At 47.5% G+C, this 23693-nt stretch overlaps 8 protein-coding genes across 8 annotated transcripts; 5 read left to right on the plus strand and 3 right to left on the minus strand.

Annotated features, from left to right (window-relative positions):
* Positions 1–743: 743 nt before the first annotated feature.
* F5Y00DRAFT_252259 (Zn-dependent exopeptidase) lies at positions 744–2398 on the plus strand (the record flags this gene model as incomplete). Its single annotated transcript, XM_048009920.1, has 3 exons — positions 744–1005; positions 1068–2209; positions 2273–2398. 3 exons carry the CDS (start codon positions 744–746, stop codon positions 2396–2398), a joined length of 1530 nt encoding a protein of 509 aa, XP_047866497.1.
* A 978-nt stretch (positions 2399–3376) lies between these two features.
* Positions 3377–4404, plus strand: F5Y00DRAFT_260442 (Osmotin, thaumatin-like protein; the record flags this gene model as incomplete). Its single annotated transcript, XM_048011014.1, has 4 exons — positions 3377–3679; positions 3824–3945; positions 3998–4082; positions 4141–4404. 4 exons carry the CDS (start codon positions 3377–3379, stop codon positions 4402–4404), a joined length of 774 nt encoding a protein of 257 aa, XP_047866498.1.
* A 157-nt stretch (positions 4405–4561) lies between these two features.
* Positions 4562–5580, minus strand: F5Y00DRAFT_268321 (uncharacterized protein; the record flags this gene model as incomplete). The annotated part of the gene is made up of 3 exons (XM_048012231.1): positions 5070–5580; positions 4753–4953; positions 4562–4697 (listed from the first exon to the last, which is right to left on the minus strand). The coding sequence occupies exons 1-3, from the start codon at positions 5312–5314 to the stop codon at positions 4562–4564; spliced, it is 582 nt and encodes a 193-aa protein (XP_047866499.1). The 5' UTR covers positions 5315–5580.
* Positions 5581–6280: 700 nt separating this feature from the next.
* On the plus strand, positions 6281–8377 carry F5Y00DRAFT_232680 (uncharacterized protein). The gene is made up of 3 exons (XM_048007198.1): positions 6281–7197; positions 7268–8079; positions 8186–8377. The coding sequence occupies exons 1-2, from the start codon at positions 6526–6528 to the stop codon at positions 7889–7891; spliced, it is 1296 nt and encodes a 431-aa protein (XP_047866500.1). The 5' UTR covers positions 6281–6525; the 3' UTR covers positions 7892–8079; positions 8186–8377.
* A 133-nt stretch (positions 8378–8510) lies between these two features.
* On the plus strand, positions 8511–9576 carry F5Y00DRAFT_33379 (uncharacterized protein). Its single transcript, XM_048013497.1, has one exon. The coding sequence runs from the start codon at positions 8752–8754 to the stop codon at positions 9409–9411; it is 660 nt and encodes a 219-aa protein (XP_047866501.1). The 5' UTR covers positions 8511–8751; the 3' UTR covers positions 9412–9576.
* On the minus strand, positions 9038–11098 carry F5Y00DRAFT_232683 (DHS-like NAD/FAD-binding domain-containing protein). Its single transcript, XM_048007199.1, has 4 exons — positions 10638–11098; positions 10374–10573; positions 10224–10296; positions 9038–10167 (listed from the first exon to the last, which is right to left on the minus strand). The coding sequence occupies exons 1-4, from the start codon at positions 10783–10785 to the stop codon at positions 9416–9418; spliced, it is 1173 nt and encodes a 390-aa protein (XP_047866502.1). The 5' UTR covers positions 10786–11098; the 3' UTR covers positions 9038–9415.
* A 5442-nt stretch (positions 11099–16540) lies between these two features.
* Positions 16541–20997, plus strand: F5Y00DRAFT_33403 (uncharacterized protein). Its single transcript, XM_048013498.1, has 6 exons — positions 16541–18120; positions 18249–18896; positions 19010–19201; positions 19254–19424; positions 19479–19845; positions 19901–20997. Exons 1-6 carry the CDS (start codon positions 16742–16744, stop codon positions 20528–20530), a joined length of 3387 nt encoding a protein of 1128 aa, XP_047866503.1. The 5' UTR covers positions 16541–16741; the 3' UTR covers positions 20531–20997.
* A 466-nt stretch (positions 20998–21463) lies between these two features.
* On the minus strand, positions 21464–23186 carry F5Y00DRAFT_260448 (uncharacterized protein; the record flags this gene model as incomplete). Its single annotated transcript, XM_048011015.1, has 2 exons — positions 21464–22570; positions 23166–23186. 2 exons carry the CDS (start codon positions 23184–23186, stop codon positions 21464–21466), a joined length of 1128 nt encoding a protein of 375 aa, XP_047866504.1.
* Between the last annotated feature and the right edge of the window lie 507 nt (positions 23187–23693).

Here is a 23693-nt window from a genome sequence, read left to right on the forward strand (position 1 = left end):
CACAACACAGACGTTGTATTGGCACAGACAGAGTATAAACTTCAGATTATGACTTTGCCATCCTAGGTTTAACTTCCGCCTCTTCGCTTACACTACGAATCAAAAATTTCGCGGTTTAGTCATTGCCTCGATTGTATCTACAATATAAATACCTCCTATCCCAAACCCACCTGCACCGTACTCTCACGTATCCAGACCACATCTCACCTTCATTTTCAATAATACCTATCGACAACATTTGCATTTACATATTTGTCGGAATAACATCGCCTTAGGTATATTCCCATGTCATCTACCTAGGACCTAGGTACACGCCGGATTTACCATCTTGCCGGTACATGTTGATGACCAGAACGAAGAACCCACTCGTTCAAGATAAGTTCCCTAGATTTTATCCGCTCTCTACCAATTCCACCTTACTTTTCAACATTTTCAATACATGTCTGTTTCTAGCTATGTTGTGAGTTAGAAACACACGTATTAACAGTTTATCTTCCTTAAACGGATAACCTTGATAGATGCATTATGATCCTCTTTTACACAAGGATCATTAACATCTAATAAGCGCCACAAAAGGCGCCATACTGCTTCGCCACAGATCTCACCGTCTCTCCTTAGTCTAACGCGAATAAGTATAGCGTTATCCCCCTAGTGACGGGACAAAACAAACCATCTTCCTCCTATCTTCCTCCATTCTTATCCTCCTTCACACTTATCAAAAAGGGTTAGAAGGCGTGAACACTATGGCACTAATACGTCGATGGCCTCGCACGCTTTTATTTGCGGTGCTAGGCACTGCTACCGCATCTGTGTTTCAAATGCCTTTAGGATCGCAAAACCCTCTGGAAGCAGGAAACGCGCTTATCAAACCGTTGGTCAATACTGAAGATCTGCAGGCCAGCATCAAGATTGAGAACCTCGTTGATCGTGCCGAGATCCTATACGGTCTTGCAGAGCTCTCAGAGCCGGAGTATGGACGCCCAACCCGAGTCATCGGAAGTGAAGGTATGTCATGTACTGATCTTAATTCATACGCATACGAATACCACGTCTAACTCATATTATAGGTCATAACGCTACCTTGGAATATATATATTCGGCCTTAGGGAAGCTTAATGGTTACTACACTCTTTCGAAGCAACCGTTTCCGGCTGTTATGGGCAATGTCTACGAATCCCGTCTAGTTATTGGCCATGACGTTCCCAAGTCTGCTTTTCCGATGTCGCTGACTCCCCCAACGACTAACAAGCAGCCTGTTCATGGCGATCTCATTTTTGTGGCAAACGAAGGATGTGATGCATCTGACTATCCATCTAACGTAACTAGCAACATTGCTTTTATCCTTCGTGGCAACTGCTCCTTTGGTGCCAAATCAGAGCTCGCTGGCAAGGCGGGTGCAGTGGCAGCGATCGTGTATAACTACGCTTCTGGGCCACTTTCGGGTACACTGGAGAGTCCCACTCCCAACCATGTTGCTACATTTGGGTTGTCAGGCGAAGACGCCGAACCCATACTTGAGAAGTTAAAGGAGGGCGAAGCCGTCGATTCTATCGCATACATCGACTCGGAGGTTAAGCAGATTGAGACCACGAACATCATTGCTCAGACCGTCGAAGGCGACCCAGACAATTGCGTCATGCTTGGAGGCCACAGTGATAGCGTGGCCGAGGGCCCGGGAATTAATGACGACGGCTCGGGTAGTCTCACTCTCCTCGAAGTTGCTACACAGTTGACCAATTTCAGCGTCAACAACTGTGTGCGTTTCGCTTGGTGGGCTGGAGAAGAAGAGGGTCTTCTCGGCTCGGACTACTATGTTGAGGTCTTACCGAAGGAAGAAAACCTAAAGATCCGCCTTTTTATGGATTATGACATGATGGGTAGCCCGAACTTTGCCTATCAAGTCTATAATGCGACAAACGCTGCGAATCCTGAAGGTTCGGAGCAGCTAAGAGATTTATACGTGGATTGGTACGAGTCGCAGGGACTTAATCACACATTTATTCCCTTCGACGGACGTAGTGACTACGACGCTTTTATTCGCAATGGTATCCCGGGAGGAGGTATTGCCACGGGGGCCGAGGGTCACAAGACGAAGGAGGAGGAAGCCATGTTCGGGGGGAAAGCAGGCGAGTGGTATGATCATTGCTACCACCAGATATGTGACGGTGTTGGCAACGTTAATCCAACTGCTTGGCTTACCAACACGAAGGTCAGCCCCTTTCCCCTCTTTAGTCGCGCTATCTAAGTCTCATATTGCTAACCTTCCTTACAGCTCGTTGCTCACTCCGTTGCGACCTTTGCTGCCTCGTTTAAGGGCTTTCCGGAGCGATCGAATACCACCGTATTAGAAGCCAACGAACAGCGTTCTCAATATCACGGTCATCGACTTATTCTATAAGTCTAGTTTGACCGTTATGTACCTAGGTATAATTTCTGCCATCTAATCGCTGAGGTTAGGTTAGGTGGTACTTAGTCATGAAGAGTCTAATAATCGGAACCCCGAGTGTGTTTGAATAGAGTCGCATTTATGTTCTCTTAGCTGATATGGGATTTGCTACTAATACGAGTCAAAAGTGATAAACTTACACTAACATAGCGCGAAACTATCCTGATAATCGTAGACGTTGCCCGCCTAAAATGGGGACATGGAAGCATTGCACAGATCGGACTGGAGGTGCTACAATATTGTACACGTAAATAACTTCGTAATATATGTGCACTGATCTGTGCGTCTAAAAAGTTAAAAGTTTCTATATACGCCAAGAGGTAGGTAAGTAAGTTTGATATTTTGACGGTAGGTATATTAGGTATATTAGCTAGGTTAAATTCACGTCAATGCAGACTTCGAGACCATCCAATAGCATAAAACCCGCCATGCGAAATTACCATAACAATCAGCTAACTGGACTAACGGAGATTCGGAGGCTTCAAGGCGTGATATTACGAGTAACTCAAAATAACAACGTATCACAGGAGCCGAAATTCGTACGGCTTGTAAACGTGGTGCCAATTCTCTCTCTTATCCTTCGGCTTGGAATATAGTCCGCTGTAAGAACAACGCCGTTGTCTCACGGCGTAACTCTTACACAGGTCACCTCCCGTCTAAATCAGCAGTTCCAGCAATCACGCCCGGTTTCAAAGATGAATTCGATCGAGTCGCTATGAATCATTGAAACTCATGTCAACTAATTAATCTTACCAAGATGCTTCCAAGTTGCTTCTGAAAGTGGGTGGATTACCCAGGACACTCTTTTGAAGGCCAAAACACATATAAGTTTGTTAGTGCCCCATAGCTTTTGTTCTTACTTCCTCTTTGACCTCCATGCCCCCATGGCAAATCTCAAGAAATATTCGCCTTCCTCTAAATGAAATGAGGATGCGTTTTACTCTTTCTATCACGGCCGTCAAGGCACCAACCATCTTTGTGCTTCTCGGGATCTGCCGAGTAGCTCTAGCGACTACCACGACAGTCTTTTTGCCCACGGAGACGCAACCCTCGGAGGCTGTTGCTTCAGTTGGTCAGCCAGGCGACTTCGTATTTACCGTGATTAATTCTCACACTGCGGCTGTCTCTACACTACATCAAGCAGGCGCCGGCAGTCCGACGGCGACTAGAGTCGATAACCCGGCGAACACCATCGCGCCAGGAGATACTATTACGTTTGCAGTCCCAACAGGGGTAAGTTGAAACCAACACAGACACGAACCATTCCTTCCTTTGGTTAGTTTTGAGTGTACTTTGGGACTATCGCCTCCGAAAAGCTATACTAAATCATAGAGTACACTATCCTTTTAAACCAGAATTCTAATGTTAAACACCCAGTGGTTCGGGCGACTGGCTATGTATGAGAAAGGTTTTGATGTTGTAGACCGAGCCACATTGTTAGAAGGGTCCTTCTTCATGGATTCCGGCCATGCAATGATGGCGATGGATGTCAGCTATGTGTAAGAGTCATCACTTGGAACTTTGATATTAGTTCTGCTGACCGCAATTCAGTGACGCTTTCACTGTCCCAATGGTCTGCGAATGCGATAATAAAGTACAATTCGGCTGCAACCTTAACTTGCAAGAGATATGTCCGGTTCGTCACTATCGAGGCGACGCTATTGTTTTTCAGAGTAGCTAATTTACGACCATAGAAACATCTTCAGTTGAATGGGAAGACATGCGCGAATCCATACAGAGATGATCCCCAGCATCCACCTGGCCCCGAGAACATCTTTCAGGACTGTCGAGGTATGGCCTACACATATCCGACAGATGACCTTGCTACCAAGGTGGATCTCCCTGGCTGTAGCCGCAGCACCACATGCTGTATAGGGACCGCCTGTAGGCCTCACCCTGGGCAGTTAAAGTGCCCCGTGAAGGGTGGTTACGCACAAGAGTGCGCTAAAGCTCGGTGATGGTGTTGGAGCTTACGACGCGATTATATCGCGGTCACTGAGGCTTATTTATGTAATCACATATTGATAGTATACCGAGCCTGGTTTAATGCGAGGCTACCTATAGCAAGACACGAAATAGGAGGAATGGGAGGAGGAGCACATTAATAATAATATATTATCTACTCGGAGCAACGTCTCGTAACTCGCCTATTGAATGTACAGGTGTAAGCACGCTCTCGGGTCGTCTCGGACGCTTTAGTACGTAACAGCAATCCACACAGCTCCATATCAGGATTATACCTCTTAGGATGCTATTTTAATTAGCATGGTCATAATCCCATACGTCAGAGCTTGGTCGAAACTCACCATATGGCAATCGTAACTATAAGAGACAGCGAGTCGGTGCCTTCCCAGGGGTATGGCGCGTCGGCGGCCGTCTCATGGATATTGCCCAAGATAATCAAGAAGATTGAAGGAATCGCCAAGCAAAGAACAAATAAATCTTCGCAGACTAAGCAAGACGGGGAGACACGGGGTATAGTGCGGGTCGAGTCAAGTAACCCGGTCCTATATGAACAATTCAGTAATGACTTCTTCGAGCAAGGATATATGAATTTCGGATATATTTCAAGAATCCGACATATAATAGAAGTTAAGGTAAATGGATTTGAGAGGTTTCTTACAGCTCGGAGCCGTCGACCAAGAGTGCAATCACAGCCTGAGGTTTGGATTCAGCATCGATATTCACATTCCGCGTGGTATTTGATGTTTGATGCCTTACCACCGAGACCGAAAGCCCCAGCGTCTTTCCCCAGTTCACACTTTCGTAGATAAGGTTGGCCAGTAATACTACAGAAGCACCTAAGCCAAGAATTCGCGCGATCGCGCCCGCAACGGCCGCCGCTCTTGGCGCTCGGGGCCTTGTCATGTCTCTCGAGGGGCGGACGAGAAAGACAAACAACACGAAAATTGGCGAGCAAGAAAGACAGAATAAGATGTTTTTGTAGTGTTACATATCCCGTAAACTAAAAGAAGCCCCCTAGTAAGAGCTCATTCAGGATCCCGTACGGGAGCTGGGGTTCGGGATCGTTGCATATTACCCGTCCATTCGGATGCAGAGGTCGCCTTGGCGGCTAGTCATCAGCACAGCGGGACGGTTCAGGCTTAACTGTTATAGTAAGAGTATTCGTGGCCTCTGTCGGGAATGATTTTCATGCTGTTTGAATAATAAGCTATCTGGGGCAAAATAAATTTTATATTATTTTCTCGAGAGATATCTTTTTATAACTACCAATCTGAGAAACGCTACGAGTGTCTACGCCTACAACAACAGCATCACAAGGTACTGGCCAGTACATAATTGAATAATACCTAGGCGACTTCCGAAGATACTAGAAAAGGTGATTTAACTGAAACCGAAGAGGTATAGAAGAACGATTCCCGAGCAATGAGAAGTTGATTCCGTATTGCCCCGAGTAACATCATCATATTTACATGATGGCAACCTTAAGGATCAGCGATAACTTTACGGAAAAGATGTCTTGAAGGAAGATGAGCAGCTAGGTAATATTTAAAGTAAAGGTTTAACTTGACTGGCAGTCGATAGGTATAGAACCAAGTACTCAACTATCTTGCCTGTTTTTAAGAATATTTCGTATTTTACATGTGATGGTAAGATAAATTAATAGTTTGTAGTTAAACGTGTATGCTGTTAACCCACTTTGTTCAGCTACTTCAAGTTAGGTACGTACCTGCAGTTGGAAGCGGGGGAAGGTCCTAAGAAAGCTATCCACGTGTGGGGATCTATGGTCGAGGTACCTTATGTAAGCACATGCTAAAGGGTGCTACCTAAGGCGCTATCTTGGTACAGATGTGCACCTAACAATGATATCAGCGACAAATTATTAGAGACGAGAGTCAATCGATAAACTTTCGCGTACTTTCCATTCTATGCCGTAGCCTTACAAGATCAAACCTCAACAAAACCTCAAAGCTATTTAAATACCACACATCAAATATACCAAGCTTCAGCCAGTCTAAATTTTATCATATCCACTCTTTCAGTGTTCTTGATCAGAGCATGGCATAGCGTAGTATCTATTAAAGCCTTCCGCAGTCGTCGCAGGCAACTCGCTCAAGATGGCATCTTCGCCAGGCCAGACTCCCTCCGATGATGAAGCGACGAACAACGATACGACTGCGACAGCGCCTCAGATTATCGACAACCATGAAGAACCTACCAGCCGTCACTCGTTCTCTGACCCTCCGCCGAATACACGTCGATGTTTCATCTGCCTTGTCGATGAGCCCGAGGCTACACTCCCCACCGACTGGTCGACACCATGCACTTGTACACTAGAAGGGCATCATGAATGTCTAATGGCTTGGATCACAGATCTAGAATCCCAGTCAAAGGATATTAAGTGTCCCATATGCAAAGCGTCCATCATAGTTACCGAGCGATGGGACCTTGCCACATACCTGGATGACTTCCTGACTACAACGTACTCAAGATGGTCTCCGCAGATCTTGTTTGGATTTCTTGCTTCCGGCGCGCTGGTTAGCAGCTCAGTTTATGGAATCAAGGCTCTAGATTTGTTTGCAGGCCCTGAAGCTACGATGAACTTCCTGTTCGGCTCCGAAGACCCTCTTCTATTTGGCATCATACGTCTCCCCGTTCGCGTAACAGATAGGGGCCGCATGCCCCCTATTAACCTAGTAAACTTTGCTATATTGCCATTCATCGCCCCAGGGCTGGTACTCAACCGACTACGTTTACAGGGTGTTAGTTTATTTCCGACTTCAGTACTGGTAAGCACCTTACACGTGTCGCCCTACATCGGTCCAGTTGCTAACGAGATCTCGTTTACGAAACTAATAGTATGCAACGTTCGTGGCGGTTATGGACCACGCGGACGAATATTTCACGTGGCCTCCATCCCCCCAACGAGCCTTAGCCATCTACCCAGCCCTCAGGACCTCCTACTTCCAACTCCACAGCACAATCTCTAAAAACCTCGAGAAAAGATGGAAAGCACAAGCAAGAAAGCTGATGGCCAACAAGGTAGGCCAGCAGCCTGCTGCAATACCTACCGGCGAAGAACCTGCGATTGATGGCGACAACCTCCTCGACTTTGAAATCGATATGGTGTTGGACGATGCTGATGAAGAGGAGGGAATCCGCCATAGGCAAGACAATCGTCGAAACAGGGTAACACAGAGTAGGCCACTCGAAAACTTCCTGGCCGGTTCATTACTTTTCCCAGGCGTATGCTACGGAATGGGTGAGATATTGAGATTTGTGCTTCCCTCGCGATTTGTTAAACGCCCGTCGTCTGGCTTTTGCACAGGTCTGCTCCAAGAGCGGTGGGGACGAAGCCTTGTCGGCGGGTGCTTATTTGTCGTGCTGAAGGACGTATTCTTCCTATGGGTTAAGTACAGGAAGATAATGAATTGGCCATCGAGAAAAATCAAGAATGCGGAGAGTCGAAACCGACGTCGTTAGTGGATAGACATAATAGCGATACCCATTAGGGAAATCAGCAGGCGTTTTTTAGGGAGGCGTCAAGTTATGTTACAGGTTACGGTATTCGGTTATTAAGGCATATGCAAAGGTATGCATGCGTACCTAAGGTATGGAGATATAATCTCTACTCGTGGTGCAGACTGCGTGATACTTGTGTACGATACCAGGTAATTTCCCTTCATGCCGGGGAGACGTATGAGATACGGTCTACTCAAACTACCCATAATCTTTAATTTGATTCTAAGGGTCTTTGCTTACTTTTACCTCTATCAGGTAGCCAACATAGGTCCATCTGCGAAGGCCAGGGTAAGACTAGGTAGTTTAATATGACGTCGGCTAGATCAATGAGACTCAAACCCCCTGGTAGTAATTTGGCTAACCTAGGCATTTACAAGACCAAGTTTCTGTTTATCTCTCCACGAGATTATTAAGTCGTACTTTACTGTGATGAATAACTGCGACAGCTCTATCATCAAATACGTTTTTATTATGTGATATAAATACCGATCATCAAGCATCTTAAATAGCAACGTGTTATCAATATTTATGCTTGGTAATAGTTATGTTAGCATCATGCGGCACAGAAGGAAATAGCTCTATTATAGGACAGGTAATTGCATTTGCTAGCACCTAACATTTGGCTGAATACAGCCATGTTGGCGGATGACTTTGTATAAGTCTCCAACTCAGCCATCCATCTATTGTTTTCTCGAATAGTAGTAGCAAATTAACTCTTAATTCAAGCCTGGCGGCTTATTACCATAAAATACCTGCCTGTCTACTCTAATATCTAACCTCTTACAAATTATCCAGCAAGGTAAGAGAGGTCGAAAGTAAATATGTCTCCTCCAAGACGAACCCGCAGAACGGACCAAGACACCTTCACGCGCACGGGTCCGGAAGCCGTGACTTACGACCTCTCGGTGCGCGACCAGGCCACGATTCGGGTCCCGGTTGGCTCTGCGTGGACATCCGGGCCCCATTGGCATGATTCGCATACGGAGTTCCTGCAGGTATTAGCCGGTCGCGCGCGCGTCACGCTGTCCGGTCGGATATTTTGCGTCGGTCCTGCTGACGGCGCGGTCACGGTGCCGCGGGGCTTGGTGCATGAGTGGCGCCGCGCTGATCGGAAGGAGGAGGGATACTTGGGCGTGGCCGAGCAAGATCAAGATACAGGGGCTGATACGGAGGAGGAGGAGGAGGAGGAGGAGTTAGTCGTGAGAGAATGGACGGAGCCGAGGGACGGCGCGAAAGAGATGTTCTTTCGGAACTTGAACGGGATTATCCTGGATGCTACCGCGGGGGGTGGTGCTTGGAGCGACGACGCGCTCGTGACGCTGGAGCTGTGGAATTTGTTCTGGAGAGCGGATAATTATCCGGTTACGTTGGGCGCGGGGTGGGTTGGCGGTTTGGCTACTAGGGCGGCGATGGGGGTTGCGGTTGCGATGGGGTGGGTGTTGGGACGGAGGGGGGTGTATGGGGAGTATGGCGAGAGGTGATTACCTATGTATGGCCGCTATCTTCATCGACGCCCCGACTCTTCTCCTTTTCCGTCTTCCATTCTCCAGTCTGTGGGTTATATTCAAGGAGATACAGTACTTCCGTGCCAGCTTCCCCTGCATACTCGTATATGATCTCCAGGTTTGGCTCGCCATAGTTCCCTATGAACTCCAGCTCTAATTTCAGTTCCGTCCCCAAATCCAAGTCACTGCGAAAAATTATATTGAAGGGCTCCGTACGAGCTGCCCTTCTGCAATACTGGTCAAGCTTTATAGAGCGGAGGAAGGTCATAGGCGTTCCGTCGACATCGACACCACAGACCTTCAGCTGATGCCGGTTTCCACCCGTCGTCTCCATCTGAACAGTCAGGCGGCGGCGGAGAATGAATCGCGGAATGGGAATGTCAAGTTTGGCCATAACCCGAGTCATCAGCTCATCTGCCTTCGAGTAAATCCGCTGGTCCGCGAGCCCGTCCAGCGGCGTGTCTTGCAGATTGCATATGGCAAGTTTCGCTGCTTTCCTCGTACCAACCATTTCCGGAATTCCGCTCGCTGGGGGTACCGTGAGTGAAGAACCCAGGACAAGGCAGAGGTCCGCCTTCTTGGCGTGGTTGCGAGCAAGCCTTAAGGGCTCGGCAGGGAGATACTCGCCGAAGTTGACGATGCTGTCTCGTAGGGCCCCGCCGCAACGCGTACATTTCCGCCCTGTGCGATGATCGTGGACTGTCTTTTCATATGAAGCAACAGCCCGGAAGTCTATTTGTTGTTAGTGGGGTCTTGCGATGGTAGGTATTCTAGGAGGGAAAAAGTACCGCGAATATATTCCTTCCCGCAGTCCTCGCAGTACTCGCGATTATTATTGCCATGGAGCTCGGATATCTTATCCTAAACCAATATTAATATAAACCATGACCTTACTCATCTATCAAGGCAGGTATGGTATATGTTATAAGTAAACTTACTGGTAAAATTCCACTCTTCCGGTGCAGGGCATCGCAGTTCTGGCTAATCAGATACTTTAATATCCCTCTATTCTGCAGCTCAACAAGAGCCATGTGCGTAGCAGTTGGTACGGCTTGGAGGGTATTCACCGCACTCGGCCGCTGTCTTCCCTGAGCCATGAGCGTCCAGACGCCTTCGGTACCGCGGAAGTCGGGAATACCTAGTATGGACCTATGTAAGATTTAGACCGGACGGTAACCGTATAGGAAGGCGGTAGAACTAACCGGCTGAAGTAGAGATCCCGGCTCCGGTAAAAACGATGAAGTGCTTGCTCTTCTTTATCTGCTCCGCGAGAACCTCTGCTTTCCTATCGACTACATCGCTATCTTCTTGGCGCTCCTCGACAGGGACTTCGGGTGCGGTATCGGCCATGGCTATGTTTGACGGATGGCCAGGAATACGTGAGATTAAATAATAGCGCCGAAGTCGAAGCCAGTCGTTGATTTTACCTATGTAAATGTCTATGTGGGAGAATTGTGTCTTCGAGCGTCAGTGTTTCCAATCCAACAAAATATGATTTGGTATCAGATCAACTGTATTGCTTGTTGGCACTTAAAGACATAGGATCACCACGTGACAGTAATCCTGGGAAGATCTAGGCAGCAGCGCTCTCATATAGTTTAGTTTATTTATTATCACCCAGCGGCAATCCTTCTTAGGGTATAAGTGGGCCGGGGTAGATTCAGGGGTAGATCTACTAAGATGGGATATATAAAAGATGCACAACACCTTCGTAAGAAGGTAGAAAGGCAGGCGCTAATAGTTCAATCTAACTATCCTGACATCCACTCTATGTATGAGGTTTGCCGAGGATATAATACCTAACACTACCTTAGAAATATAAGCTTCGATAATCACCTTAGGCAGGTTGGTAGTATGAACAAAACATAGACTAGGACACTATAATGTTATTTGTTGACTATGTATGAAACTGCTAGCATCTTCTTGTTACGTTTGATTGCTTCCAATCTTACAAGTTACTCAGTTAGACTTCTTGAAACTGCTTGTTAAAGCTGTGTCAAGGTTGCTAATTGAAAATAGATAGCTATAATACATCTTCTGTTGAAGTTTTCTGGTTTATATAGGGTATCTTATATTGGTGTTAACAGTATATCTTCCCACAACTTGGTTGATCTTCCTCTTGTTTTATTACTAATTCCGCAATAGACTCCTTTGATACTAATGTCTCGTCATTTCGCACGGGATTATTATTTGTGTCCTGCCCTTTCTTATATTTTTACTCCTTTAATTTTCTCCTGCGAAATGACGCTTCTCCGTTCAGGAGCTGCCGCTTTGATGGATACGAGTAAGGAGAGAGAACGTAAGTATGACAGACTTACAAAGAGCTATAAACTCGACTGTGGTTGGTCCACTGATAAGGTTGCGAGCTCCCCTTTTAGATATCTTAGTTGTCTCGAGACCTCATAGTTAAGGTATAGTCTTATCTATCTAATTCCAAGCCATCCAGCGGGAGGATAATACGACTTACCGGCTACAATATCGATTATCTAGATCATCCGAGTTATCTAATATACATTATTCCTCTAACCTACCATCCTGTCACTTGCTCCCTTCATTCGCTCCCTATGGGTATAGAAGCCATAGTATCGAGGTTAGGATGATATGCAGGAGAATTAAACCATGATAATGCAAGTAATACGAACGGTAGGTGCGTGACCTTAATGCAGCAAGGGTTGCATGCGTGTAAGATGTTAATCTTATTCTGCAGATCTGGTGATGTCTGATGATGAGTTACCTTATAGGGGGTGGTAGTGGATATGAATACTACCTACGGACTCAACCGCAATGGGTAGCGGTGTGAAAGCTGCTATCCCGCTCATAGGCCTGTCGATTACTGACCGAAACCGGTACCGAAATTGAAGTCGTAGGCGCTCAGCCGCAGCTTGTTATTACATAAGATGACAAGTCTCGTGCCTACATCTGCATGCCGGCGTTTATGTAGGCAGTAAGACGAGTGGTCAGCACGTTACTGATAATAGAGCATTGCTCAGCAGAGCCGCGAATGTAAACCGCGGTGCATGAGTCATGAGTCAGCGGATTATGTGAGATAGTCTAATAATATAGTCTTTAAAAGGTTGATACCTAGTTGTAGTTGAAGATAGGTAACAATGATCTCCAGTTAGCGTCGAGGCTGAGATGTTACCTCAGGCAATGTGAATGTGACTATTAAACTAGTGGACCAAACTCGGCTAGACGGCGGTAAATGTCAAGCTTTTGAGATGAGTACCTAACCTAGTGATGGGAACCCGCAGTATGATATATCACATCTCCATCGCATCTTGAGACCGGACATTACTACACCTACATATGCAGATAAAACCACCGAGATGATTGGATCGGGTAACCAGTGGGCTTTCTCTTAGTGGCATCTCCGAGGAGCGGGTAGATGGCGGATCGATGATCGGTTGATGTTCGTGATGAGACAATCGTGCGCGGACGGAACCGATGTGGATTCGTGATGAGATGTATGCAGAGATGTATGTACCTATTCGTTAGACCGACGCATAATAGTAGAATTATAGGTCAACTACGCGTAATACATATGAGGTTAGGTAGACAACACCTTATGATAGGTATGTTCCTATCCCCGTCAGGAGTAAGCTGTAAATGAGAATGAGAATATTCCGTAAAAGTTTGATATAGGTAAAAGGTAAAATATGGGCAGTACGAGGTTTGATTGTCGGTTAACATTGTTACCTACCTAGGTACCTAATGTATACTCGTACTTTCCGTGCTGTTTGTAGGCCCTACGGTCACCGCTACTGTTGCTGTATTTGTACCACTTACCTTCTAGCTTTACACTACATTTTCGGGAGGTACCTACACACGGTACATATCGGTACCGACGTAACCTCCTAAAAATTCTACGGCAGCAAGCAGCTAACCCCCCACATATCTCTCCCGAACCCCTGGCTCTTTCACCACTGGCAATTGGATCCGTCCGGTCGGGTCGCAAATCATTTTACAGTTGACACCTACGTACCTTAGGTAAGTACCAGTCAAGACCAGTCAAGTTGATTCTTCGCCCATTTCTTTTTTTTCCACCAACAGTTTCCAGTACCAAATGCCGCATCTTAATCAATAATACATATATGACCCTTTTCCGGCGTCGTGGAAACACCAATCTATCTGTTTTCCGTTGTCTTACTCCCGACACGTGTTCTGGGCACATCGGCACAACCCTGCGAGAGGCTAGAGCACACAACCAACCCTGCCAGCCTGCGAGACGTTTGTGGTTTGTGGCCAACCTTTTACAAAATACACTAACCGCTGTGAACAAAAGCGCGGCAAAATCACAACGGTCCAGTCGTGTTACGGTGTTACGTTCGAGCTACATTCCCGAACAAGACCTACTGTGGTGCTAATGTGCTAATAAGACCATCCAGTTTCCGATACATAGTCCTTGACTCACTCATCCACTCACTTGCTCACCGAGAAGACAAGTCAAGGAGTTGGGGGCCCGTCTCGGTCAGTCCTTGCCCTGTACCTACCAGCATAGGCAATCGAATTTCCACCAAAATCAACAGTTGTCAGCATTGGATGTTGTCTTGATAGGAATACGAACACGGCCCGTGATCGTTCGCGCATTAATCCCTGTCCTCTGCTCTTCCCTGTCTCTTGCGCTTGTTAGCTGCAAATTTTTTTTTCCCCTTCTCTCTCTCTCTCTCTCTCTCTCTCTCTCTCTCTTCACAGTGACGAGAGTTCCGATTAAGTTGACGTGTCACTGCGCGACAAGTTCCTGCAACTGGCCATGTGGACTCATCAAACTGCTCGTTTTGTTTAACGGTAGTAGGAGGACCACAGAAGATATTTGTCCCACAAAGAGCGTTGGCATCTTTTCCAAGTGGACGATTCGGCTTTGGGATTCAAGTCACGCGTCCCCTGTTCCCCTACCCAGTGCCAATCCCATCTACTTGACTTGACAAGCCGGCAGACTAACCAGTGGCGTCAAATGGCTCGCCTTAGCGCGATCCACGTTGCCCGTGTATGCTGGATTGCTGGGTCGAATGAAATGAAATAAAAAGACATCAGAATCAGCCCCAAACAATCCTCTTGGCTCGCGAATAGGGCATTCCGCACCGTATTTGGGTCTAACTTAGGGATTACATAGTGGTAACTGAACTGCCCAGTTGCGTATCTCTGTTGAGTTGTTGAGTCTGCATCAAAGACTAGACTTTCCCTTCCTCTTCTTCCGTAACAGTTTGCTCTCAATTTATATGGTGTTTTTCTTATGGGATACATTTTCAGCTTGTATTGTACATGTGCGTCGCACACCGCTGCTGCGGCTACGGAAACGGACGTCGTGCTGTGATACTTAGGGCGGCTTGGCAATACAGATTTTTGAACCCTTGGGATAGCATGGACTCCTTGTTCCATGCGGCTCAATGCTGGTCGATGCTATGTTTTCCCCCTTCCACCCCTTCCACCCCATGTTCTTATCTAGTGCCGCGATGACCGGTTATTTTAGCCGGGGGTCCCGAGACGAGTTTAGTGCCGCTTCTGGACTCTATTTCGCCTTGTTTTGGAACCCGCGTGATATGTGTGTTGCAGACCTGGAAATTAGATGGTGCAGATCTTGGGGAACGAGGATCGGGGCGCTGGACCCCTTAGAAGCTTAATATGCTAGCATTTGTCTAGTCTTTATTTCGTTCCACATTAAGTCATGTGTCTCGCTTCGTCCAAACGTTCTTCCTTCGTTCTGCTGGTGCTTAAGTCGACGTCTACCGATACGCAAGGCAAGGCATAACTGGGCGAAGAGTCGTAGACCTAGGCCTTTGTTGGTCTTACCCTGTCAGCCAACCTCCGACACGGTTCTTGCAAAGACTTCTTTACTAACTTTGGTTCCGTTATTTCCGGTCTAGGTCTGACCTCATCTACCATTTATCCACGGTCCTTACAGTTTACAGCTTACAGTAAAAACTGCAGTTCAGGTGTGCGTCACCCCGTAGGGCTGATCCCGGCACTCGACTTATTCTTTCACGTGGCTGCTACGCTTTAACAAGGCCAGCTATAGCTCTTGTTGGTGGTATACAGGCCAGACGTTGGTCAAGGCTTAGATATCGCCGAAGATCGCCCTTCCTTGGTTAGATGGTTCATGCCGGACTCTTATGAACTACTGGACTAACAGGCTGCCACTCGAGCTTTAAGCCTCATCGACTTGCATTAGGTACATAGGAACACTGCTGGTGTTACCAGAAGCGGACTTGATTATTCGAGGGATTATGACCTGGCTAAGTAAGTTTCTACATTATGTCCAATCTTTGTGATTGTTATTCCTATGACACCCTCCCACATAAGAACCGTGATTAGACGAGATGTCTTAGCTGCACAGACGGCTCCCTCCTACATAATCCACGATCCACCTACCTCGCTACATGCATTAGGCATCGACCACTCCATCACAAAAGATTCGAGTAATGGCCTATAGTTATGATGCTATCCCTTTTTATTTATGACCCTCCATTCAAAATATCCCCTGCCCCCCCATTGTGGGTTTCTAACCTTAAAGCTTGTATAAGGTAATCGCTATTCACACACATAATTCGTACTGGGATGTATATAGCACTATGCGTTTGCCTTTAGTACATAATTTATTGTGGTGTAACGGCGGAAGACCTTTTTTATTTTGAAGAAAAAAAAAAGCTTGGGACCTGGCGATTAGTTACCTTAATCAGGCAGTCATGCACCTCCTACCTTCTGTCGACACATCACTTACATCATTCACTTACACGAGTATGCGATGAAGGAGACAGTAAGGAAAGAGCTAGCTACTCTCATGATCTCATGGAGGAAGAGCGATACTGGAGCCAGCACTAAACTGCTTAGAAATGGCTTGGTCTTTCTACTTGGGTACCTACCTTCTACCTACCTTCTCGGTAGATATGAGTTGGATGTCGTTTCGTAGTAGAATCATCATCTGATGCCCTGTCATGTACCTAACTTCATGTTCCAACTTATTTCCCTCTTTTGCCTTTTGCCTTTTTACTAACTACCCACACTCGTCTTCAAGTTCAAGTTCAAAAACTGCTTTACACACAGTCCCCATTGTTCGGACAGTAGCAATCAATGCAACCTTCGCAAATCCGTTGAACTTGCTACTGATGCTTCTACTTCTCATATCTTCTCCCATTACCTATTTAAATAACTCGAAAGACTTGGAACTGACCATCTAGTATCCAGGATCTGCCCATCTTTTCACCGCCTCTTCGCTGCTGATCTACACTGAACACTCCTCAGCCCATTCAGGTATTCTCGGAGCTTTACGCACTTTGGGCTTGAACCGTTCGATCAGGTAGCGGCCGAGAGAATGATGGGACTGGAGCTGCAGGGTGTGCAGGTTACGCTGCATTATGTCTACCCCCTTGTGGTGTTCCTATACTTTGCCGTCACCTCAGCCATTGCGATCTGCACATTGCAGACCTCGGACTCGAAGAAGTCGGCTCACGTTCGACGCAAGGCTATATATTGCCTTCTTTGTTGCTTTCTATGTACCTTCGTCGCTCAGTTTATCTTAAAGGTAATTGAGATTGCTTTGTGGGGTCGATGGCCATCCCAGGACACAGTTATCGGCTTGCTATCCTGCATCCTGATCTTTGGAATCGAGCAGAATAGTCTCGGCGACGGGTCCGATACCGTATGGTATCCCTTTTACGGATCGTGGCTTATCGCGTTTGTATTGGAGCCTTTCAACGCTGCGCTCCTATTCATCGCGGCCTCTGAGCCGATAGTGACGACCCCAACAACTGGTGACAACTCAGCAGCTTTCATCCGACTGGACGCCTCCATCGTCATCGCTCGCTGCATTCTTGCATTAGGCGCTCTTTTGGCTTATTTCGTTTGGCGAGAAGACGGAATCGACGATGACGATGACGAAGAGCGAGCCCCTCTACTCCCAAAGCCAGGCCAGCGAGGAAATGGTGTCGACACCTCGGCGGATAGCGGCTATGGAACAAACTCGGAGGGTACAAATACTGACGCAACTAACACGGAGACGGCTAACTCGCCCAGAGATGTCGAATCGCCATGGGAACGTCAGCAGCGTATTTCTCGAGAAAAGATTGAGAAGCGGTTGAAGAACGAGGGCAGCTGGATTGCGTACGCCAAGGGATTTCTCATCTTCTTTCCGTACATCTGGCCTGTCAAGAATCGTCGCCTGCAAATCTACGCTGCTCTCGTGGGCCTGTGCCTGTTGGCTGGAAATGTGCTCAATTTCCTAATTCCTCGGCAGTATGGCGCCGTTATGGATTCCTTAAGCGGTGTTTCTGAGAGTAATCCTTGGGTTCAAGTCGCGATCTTTGCCGGTCTTCGCCTTTTAGCCTCGGAGGCTGGAATTAACTTCTTGAGGCAGATGCTATGGTTACCTATTGAGCACTACTCTGGGGAAGCCCTCACAACCGCTGCGTATTCTCACATTATGAATCTTTCTTCTGAGTTCCATGATTCTAAGAGTTCATCGGATCTTATCTTAGCTATTTCGAATGGGACTTCTATTTCGAATATGCTGGACTCGATATGTTTCCAGGCATTGCCAATGCTAATCGACTTAGTCATTGCATTCACATACCTATCGACGAAATTTGGGCCGTACGAAGGATTTATCACTATTGCAACTGGCACGGCGTTCATCCAAGCTGCCACTCGTATCATTTCAAGCTTTAAGGAGAAAAGAAAGATGATGGTTAGGACGTAAGTGACCCCATTCCTGTGTTATAGTAGCTTGGACGGGACTTTCACTTCCGATTTTTGTTGGATGTCTTCCGCCTTTCTAGAAAATTAGATCTTGATGGACTGGATTCTGATTACTTTTCTTTTAGGTACTTTGAGGAGCATTATATCCGTCAGGCTGGTATTCAAGGTTGGCAGACCGTCAGTGCCTTCAACCAAATCCCATACGAAGAGAGACGATACGGCGTGGCAGTTAACTCTCGTGTCTCATCGACGAAGTCCCTGTACTATAGCTACTTTGTTGGGCACGCCTTTCAGTATTTAATCCTTCTCGCGGGATTGCTCGCTGGGGCGTTCTTAGCCGTATACCAAATTACTAATGGCCAGGCTACTGCTGGTGATTTTGTCATGCTTTTGACGTACTGGGGCCAGCTCACGTCACCTCTACGATTTTTCTCTCAGCTCGGAAAGAACATCAGCCAGGATCTGGTGCATGCCGAAAGGCTTCTTGACGTAATGACGACGAAGCCAACCGTTATCGAGAAGCCCGATGCCAAACCCCTGAAGCTCAAGGGTGGTAAAGTCGAGTTCCGGAATGTCAGTTTCAGCTACGACAAGAAGAAGGACATCTTGAAGAGCGTGAAAGTGTCTGTTCCATCTGGTACTACGGTGGCATTCGTTGGCGCAACGGGGGCTGGGAAATCAACGATCCTGAAGCTCCTTGATCGCTTTTATGACGTGACAGGTGGCTCGATCCAAATCGATGGCCAGGATATTCGCGACGTAACGATTTCAAGGTATGGCCCATGTCTACTTTTTTCAAATACCAAATGGGTGTCTTCCGGGGTGGATTACACTTCATGCCCTCCCATCTCTTGATTTGCCTCCACTAACGTTGCCTCGTACGTAGTCTACGACAATCTATTGGTATTGTCCCGCAATCACCAATTCTTTTCGACGACACCGTGGTCAATAATATCAGATATGCCCGGCTATCAGCTACGGATGAAGATGTCTATAGCGCTTGTAAAGCAGCGGCAATTCATGACCATATAATGGGTTTCACGGAGGGGTACAAGACTCGCGTCGGCGAGCGTGGCGTGTGAGTTGCAATCTAACCGAGATATATTGGTTCTGTTGGCTAACGAACTTAGGAAATTATCCGGTGGTGAACTGCAGCGAATTGCGATCGCACGGGCTATCCTTAAGGAGCCCGAGATTGTGCTCCTCGACGAAGCGACTAGTTCTGTCGATACAGATACAGAACAGAAAATCCAGGACGGTCTTCGTACCCTATGTCAAGGCCGCACCACATTCATTGTAGCGTACGTTAATAATTAACCGCTGGATACTGCGATGTTATACTGATTTTAATATAGACACCGTCTTTCAACTGTTATGAATGCCGATACTATCTTCGTCGTTGCGAATGGGGAGATAGCTGAACAGGGGAATCATGAAGAGTTGATTTCCAAGAATGGCAAATACGCCGAACTTTGGTCCAAACAAATTTTTCTCAAGCCCAAGGAATCAAAGGATGATAAGCAAAATGGAGAGCTCCTTGATGATAGTGCGGCAACATCAAGTGCCATACAGACGGATGGATCGGTCGACGAACCAGAAAATGGTGTCAGCACCTCAAACGGTACCCAGGCACCGCGACCTATATCGACGGCTGAGAACTCTCCTATCGCAGGAAAGGCGAACGGGAAGGTTGTGAATACTCCAAATGGGCATCAAAAAGAGGTAGATCCGTCGAAAAATCTTTCATGATTTTTTGATTGATACTAACCTCTAACAGGGTTCAAGGCTGAATCCTGGTGCGCCGGAGTTTACACCCCGTTCTACAGCCGAGCCAAATTTAAATAATACATCTCCTATGCGAAATAGCTGGGCCGAAGACGTCGAAGAGGAAGCTGGTTCCTCTGATAATCTGCCACCAGCTGATTCCGAGTCTGCTTCTGTATCTACTGCGATAAGAGCTCACGATGCGATTCCCCCGAGTAAAAATGATGATGCCGTTTCACCTGTCATACCTCCCGAGTCTGCCGCGCAGTCAACAGTGTTCGACGCTCCCGACTCCAAGCCTCGTCGGAACACCCTACAATCCGTGTCTTGTTCTGAGCCACCACCACTTTGTTTTTCAGACAGCCCGACTCGTTCTGTTAGCCAACCTGTGCCCACACCTACAAAACCTTCTCGAAAGGAGAGCAAGCTCCCACAGGAACAACACGAACACTCACCATCTCCCGAAGCCAAACAACCCTTACCAGGTCCTAGTAGGGGTAGGGGCGGTTACCGCGGCCGAACCCGCGGTCGCTACCGCGCTAGAAGGGGTCAAAGACGAGGTCCACCTAGCCCCAGGACTGGCCACAAGGATGGTGCAGGACCCTTGCAAAAGCGTGGAATCTCTACATCTCGCGCAAAGTAAATTGGCATTGCTAACGGTGCTTTTCAATGACGCATCACCTCTATTTTGGTCTCCCTTTGCCTACGAATATGCATTTCATTTTCTCGTTCGCATTTTTACCATTCCTATTGTATGTATTCTTACGGAAAACGCATTTCGCGTCGGAGACAAAAGAATGCAGAAAGTTAATTACGGACGCTTTATATTGCTTGTTATTCGGCTCTGATTTATAAAATACCTTAGGTACTTATTGGTTGATCGCAGGAATACGGATGGCGGAGGGCGAAAAAGGGGCGAAAAACAAAAAATGGGCATGATATTTGATATTTTCTTGATTTCTCGGACGGTGGCATTCGAGGACTAAAAAAACCAAAAACCCCCAGAAAAGCTATGTGTTTCGGGACTGGTCATGCTGTTGTTTAGAGGAACAAACGAAGGGACAGTATAGCATGGTACGGAGTCGAGGTGTACGGTGGAAAAACCTAGACTAGCACTGATTTATTTTCCCCCTTTTCTACTACCTCTCTCCGAGATTTATCTCATTATCAGCACACGGTTCCCAATGTACCATTAGGACCTCAGTTAGTAGACGCGATGGATTATAAATAGTTAAACCCTTATATTCTCCTTTTTTTCGCCTTCTATCATTACCGTGAGCGCTCATCCGTTGTAAGTAAAGTCTACTCGTGGTCTACGTAACGTAGGTTAAACCCGGCCGTCCATCATCGCCCTCATCCATTGATTCACCAAAAGACCAAAGGTCAACACAGACTAATATAGGAACCGAGACTGGTTATAATTTCATTAGGTACCCTCCGTCCCAACCAACTGTGGTATTTTTCTTTTCTCTCATAGCGCTACGCTGCGTTCTTCGTACCCTCTCGCCCGGAAAACCCTATACATGGAACTCCGCTAAAGATGAATTTGACAGGATCTACCTCGGATCAAAGTCGATCATCGACCGGCGCCACGCCCGGCTCCAGGGCTGTTCCCATCATCAGCGCCAGCGCCGCCGCCGCCGCCCATCATATTCCTCGCCATGTCGGCGATGTTAGGGTCGTTCATCAGAGAGCCTAGGTCGGGCATGCCACCGCCGCTAGAGAAACGGTCGGCCATCTCGCGTAGGCGCGGGTTGCTCATCAGGTTCTGCATCATGTCCGGGTTCGACATCAGGTTCTGCGCCATGCTCGCAAACATGGGGTTGCTCATGATGCTGCCGAGATCCGGGAGACCACCCCCGCCACCACCGCTAGCTCCGTCGCGGTTTCCACCGCCGCCTCCGCCGCCGAAGAGGCTCGCTAGGCTGCCTAGATCAGGAACACCACCGCCGCCACCGCCACGTGCCGTCGGTGCCGCGTCTGCGGTCTCGGCTTCCAGCTCGTCGACGCGTCGCTTCGCGGTCTCGAAGCCTTTCTTCATGGCGTCGCTGCCGCCGTTGCCTTCGTGCTCGATCCCTTGTCGGTAGGCTTCCATGGAACCCTTGGCGTCGCCGAGGGCGAAGCGGGCTAGGCCGAGTCGCGACCAGGCTTTGGTGTACTTGGGGTCGATGGCGACGGCTGCTTCGGCGTCGGCGCGGGCGCTGGCGTGGTCGCGCGCGGCGCTGTAGGCGGCGGCGCGGTTGGATAGGTAGATGGCGTTGCGGGGGTGGAGGGCTAGGGCCTGGGTGTACAGGTCGATGGCGGCGGGGTAGTCCTTGGAGGCCATGGCGCGGTTGCCGCGGGCCTTGAGGTCCTCGGCGCGAGCCTTCTCGTCATCGGTGGGTTCCTTCGTCTTCTCGGAGGAGGCGTCGGCGGTACTCGAGGAGGCGGGTTTGGCGGAGGCGGTGGTGGTGGTGGAGGACTTGAGCTTCTCGTAGACGCCGTAGATCTGTAGAAGGTTCTGGGTGCCGGTGGCGGCGGAGAGGGCGGCGGGGTCGGTGGGGTCGACCTTGAAGGATTCGGCGATGCAGTTGATTGCGACGTCGATGCTGTCTTTGTCCTCGGACGATAGGGTGCCGTCGGTTAGGGAGGTGGATAGGAAGTCGCAGATGGCGAGGGCCAGGCGTTGTTTTGTTGTCGTCGCCTGTTGGGGTGGGCGGGGCGGGTTAGTATTATGATTATTTGCATTGCATGTGTGTATACGGCTTGCTAAGGAGTATGTGATTTGTATGGGGAAAAGGGAGGGTAGGATAGGATGGAATGAAAATAGGGGAAGTATGATGTTGGATTATATCAGATCAATCAGTTCGTACCATGGTTGGTTTGGTTTGTTAAAGAATTCAACTGAGGGGTCAGCCAGTCAGTTGAGTCCCTCGAATTGCGTTAACTACTTGTTCTTGATCTCGAGTGAAGAAATTAATGAGGAGAGTGGTACGTTAGGTATGTATGGCCAAGCGGAAGGGAGGGAAGAAAGAAGTCTCCTTAGTGTTGCAGGTGAAGGTGAAGATCCAGGTAGTATATAGGCGAGTTAAGTTCTGTTCTCGAAATTTCGGCCTGAGAGCTGCGAATGTTTGGGAGAGGCGGGACAGAAGACGGACGCTGAAGACGGAAAGTGGGGGTTGGGTTGGGGCTGATTGGGGCTGGGGCGGTGTGCGCGTATGCTGGTATGGCAGTATGGTTGGGGTTAAGAGGCTGGAGAAACCTGGAGATCTTATCGATAGGAGGTAGGTACCTCTAACCATTGGGAATGTATTTCTCATCTTTGTTCTACATATAACTTAACAGTCTTCCAATGCTTGTAATTATAATTCATTTTCCTGAATTACATTTCCCTTTCTTAAGACTTAGATATTTGTATTTCATAATACATAAAGTGGCATATAATGTATATGATTCTTTGCACGCCACGGTAGTAACTATTCATTTTTAAGAACCGACTGTAGGTGTTAATGTGCAAGTTCCTAATAACTAACCTAGGTAAGTAGGTAACTAGCTACTTCTATCTTATGTTTTATTCCGCGAAATTCCTGAATAATTATTTCAATCATTTGAACAATTATATACTATAAGTCTCTAGCATGAGACAGGGTAGCGCGGTGCTAAGTGGGGGCGTTTAACCCAGTATAGCTAATAGGTAACTTTGCATACAAATTTATATATAAGAGTACAAAACGTTAATGGAAATGATAACTGAATGACTACTATGTAGGTAGTTATTCAGTTGTTAACTATCTCCATTGACATTTTGTACTATTATATATAAATTC

This window comes from Daldinia vernicosa (assembly GCF_022497035.1).
Source record: "Daldinia vernicosa strain CBS 139.73 unplaced genomic scaffold F5Y00scaffold_14, whole genome shotgun sequence".
NCBI classification, from domain to species: Eukaryota; Fungi; Ascomycota; class Sordariomycetes; order Xylariales; family Hypoxylaceae; genus Daldinia; species Daldinia vernicosa.

Bases quoted from the DNA above. Each gene is read 5' to 3' on its own strand.
- F5Y00DRAFT_33403 (XM_048013498.1), top strand. From the start codon at position 16,742: ATGATGGGACTGGAGCTGCAGGGTGTGCAGGTTACGCTGCATTATGTC. The intron at 19,202-19,253 runs GTGAGTTGCAAT...TAACGAACTTAG, and splicing joins CGCGTCGGCGAGCGTGGCGT to GAAATTATCCGGTGGTGAAC. The intron at 19,846-19,900 runs GTAGATCCGTCG...AACCTCTAACAG, and splicing joins CAAATGGGCATCAAAAAGAG to GGTTCAAGGCTGAATCCTGG.
- F5Y00DRAFT_232683 (XM_048007199.1), bottom strand. From the start codon at position 10,785: ATGGCCGATACCGCACCCGAAGTCCCTGTCGAGGAGCGCCAAGAAGAT. The intron at 10,297-10,373 runs GTAAGTTTACTT...ATATTGGTTTAG, and splicing joins GGAAGAGTGGAATTTTACCA to GATAAGATATCCGAGCTCCA. The intron at 10,168-10,223 runs GTACTTTTTCCC...AACAACAAATAG, and splicing joins CGGGAAGGAATATATTCGCG to ACTTCCGGGCTGTTGCTTCA.
- F5Y00DRAFT_33379 (XM_048013497.1), top strand. From the start codon at position 8,752: ATGTCTCCTCCAAGACGAACCCGCAGAACGGACCAAGACACCTTCACG.
- F5Y00DRAFT_232680 (XM_048007198.1), top strand. From the start codon at position 6,526: ATGGCATCTTCGCCAGGCCAGACTCCCTCCGATGATGAAGCGACGAAC. The intron at 7,198-7,267 runs GTAAGCACCTTA...CGAAACTAATAG, and splicing joins TATTTCCGACTTCAGTACTG to TATGCAACGTTCGTGGCGGT.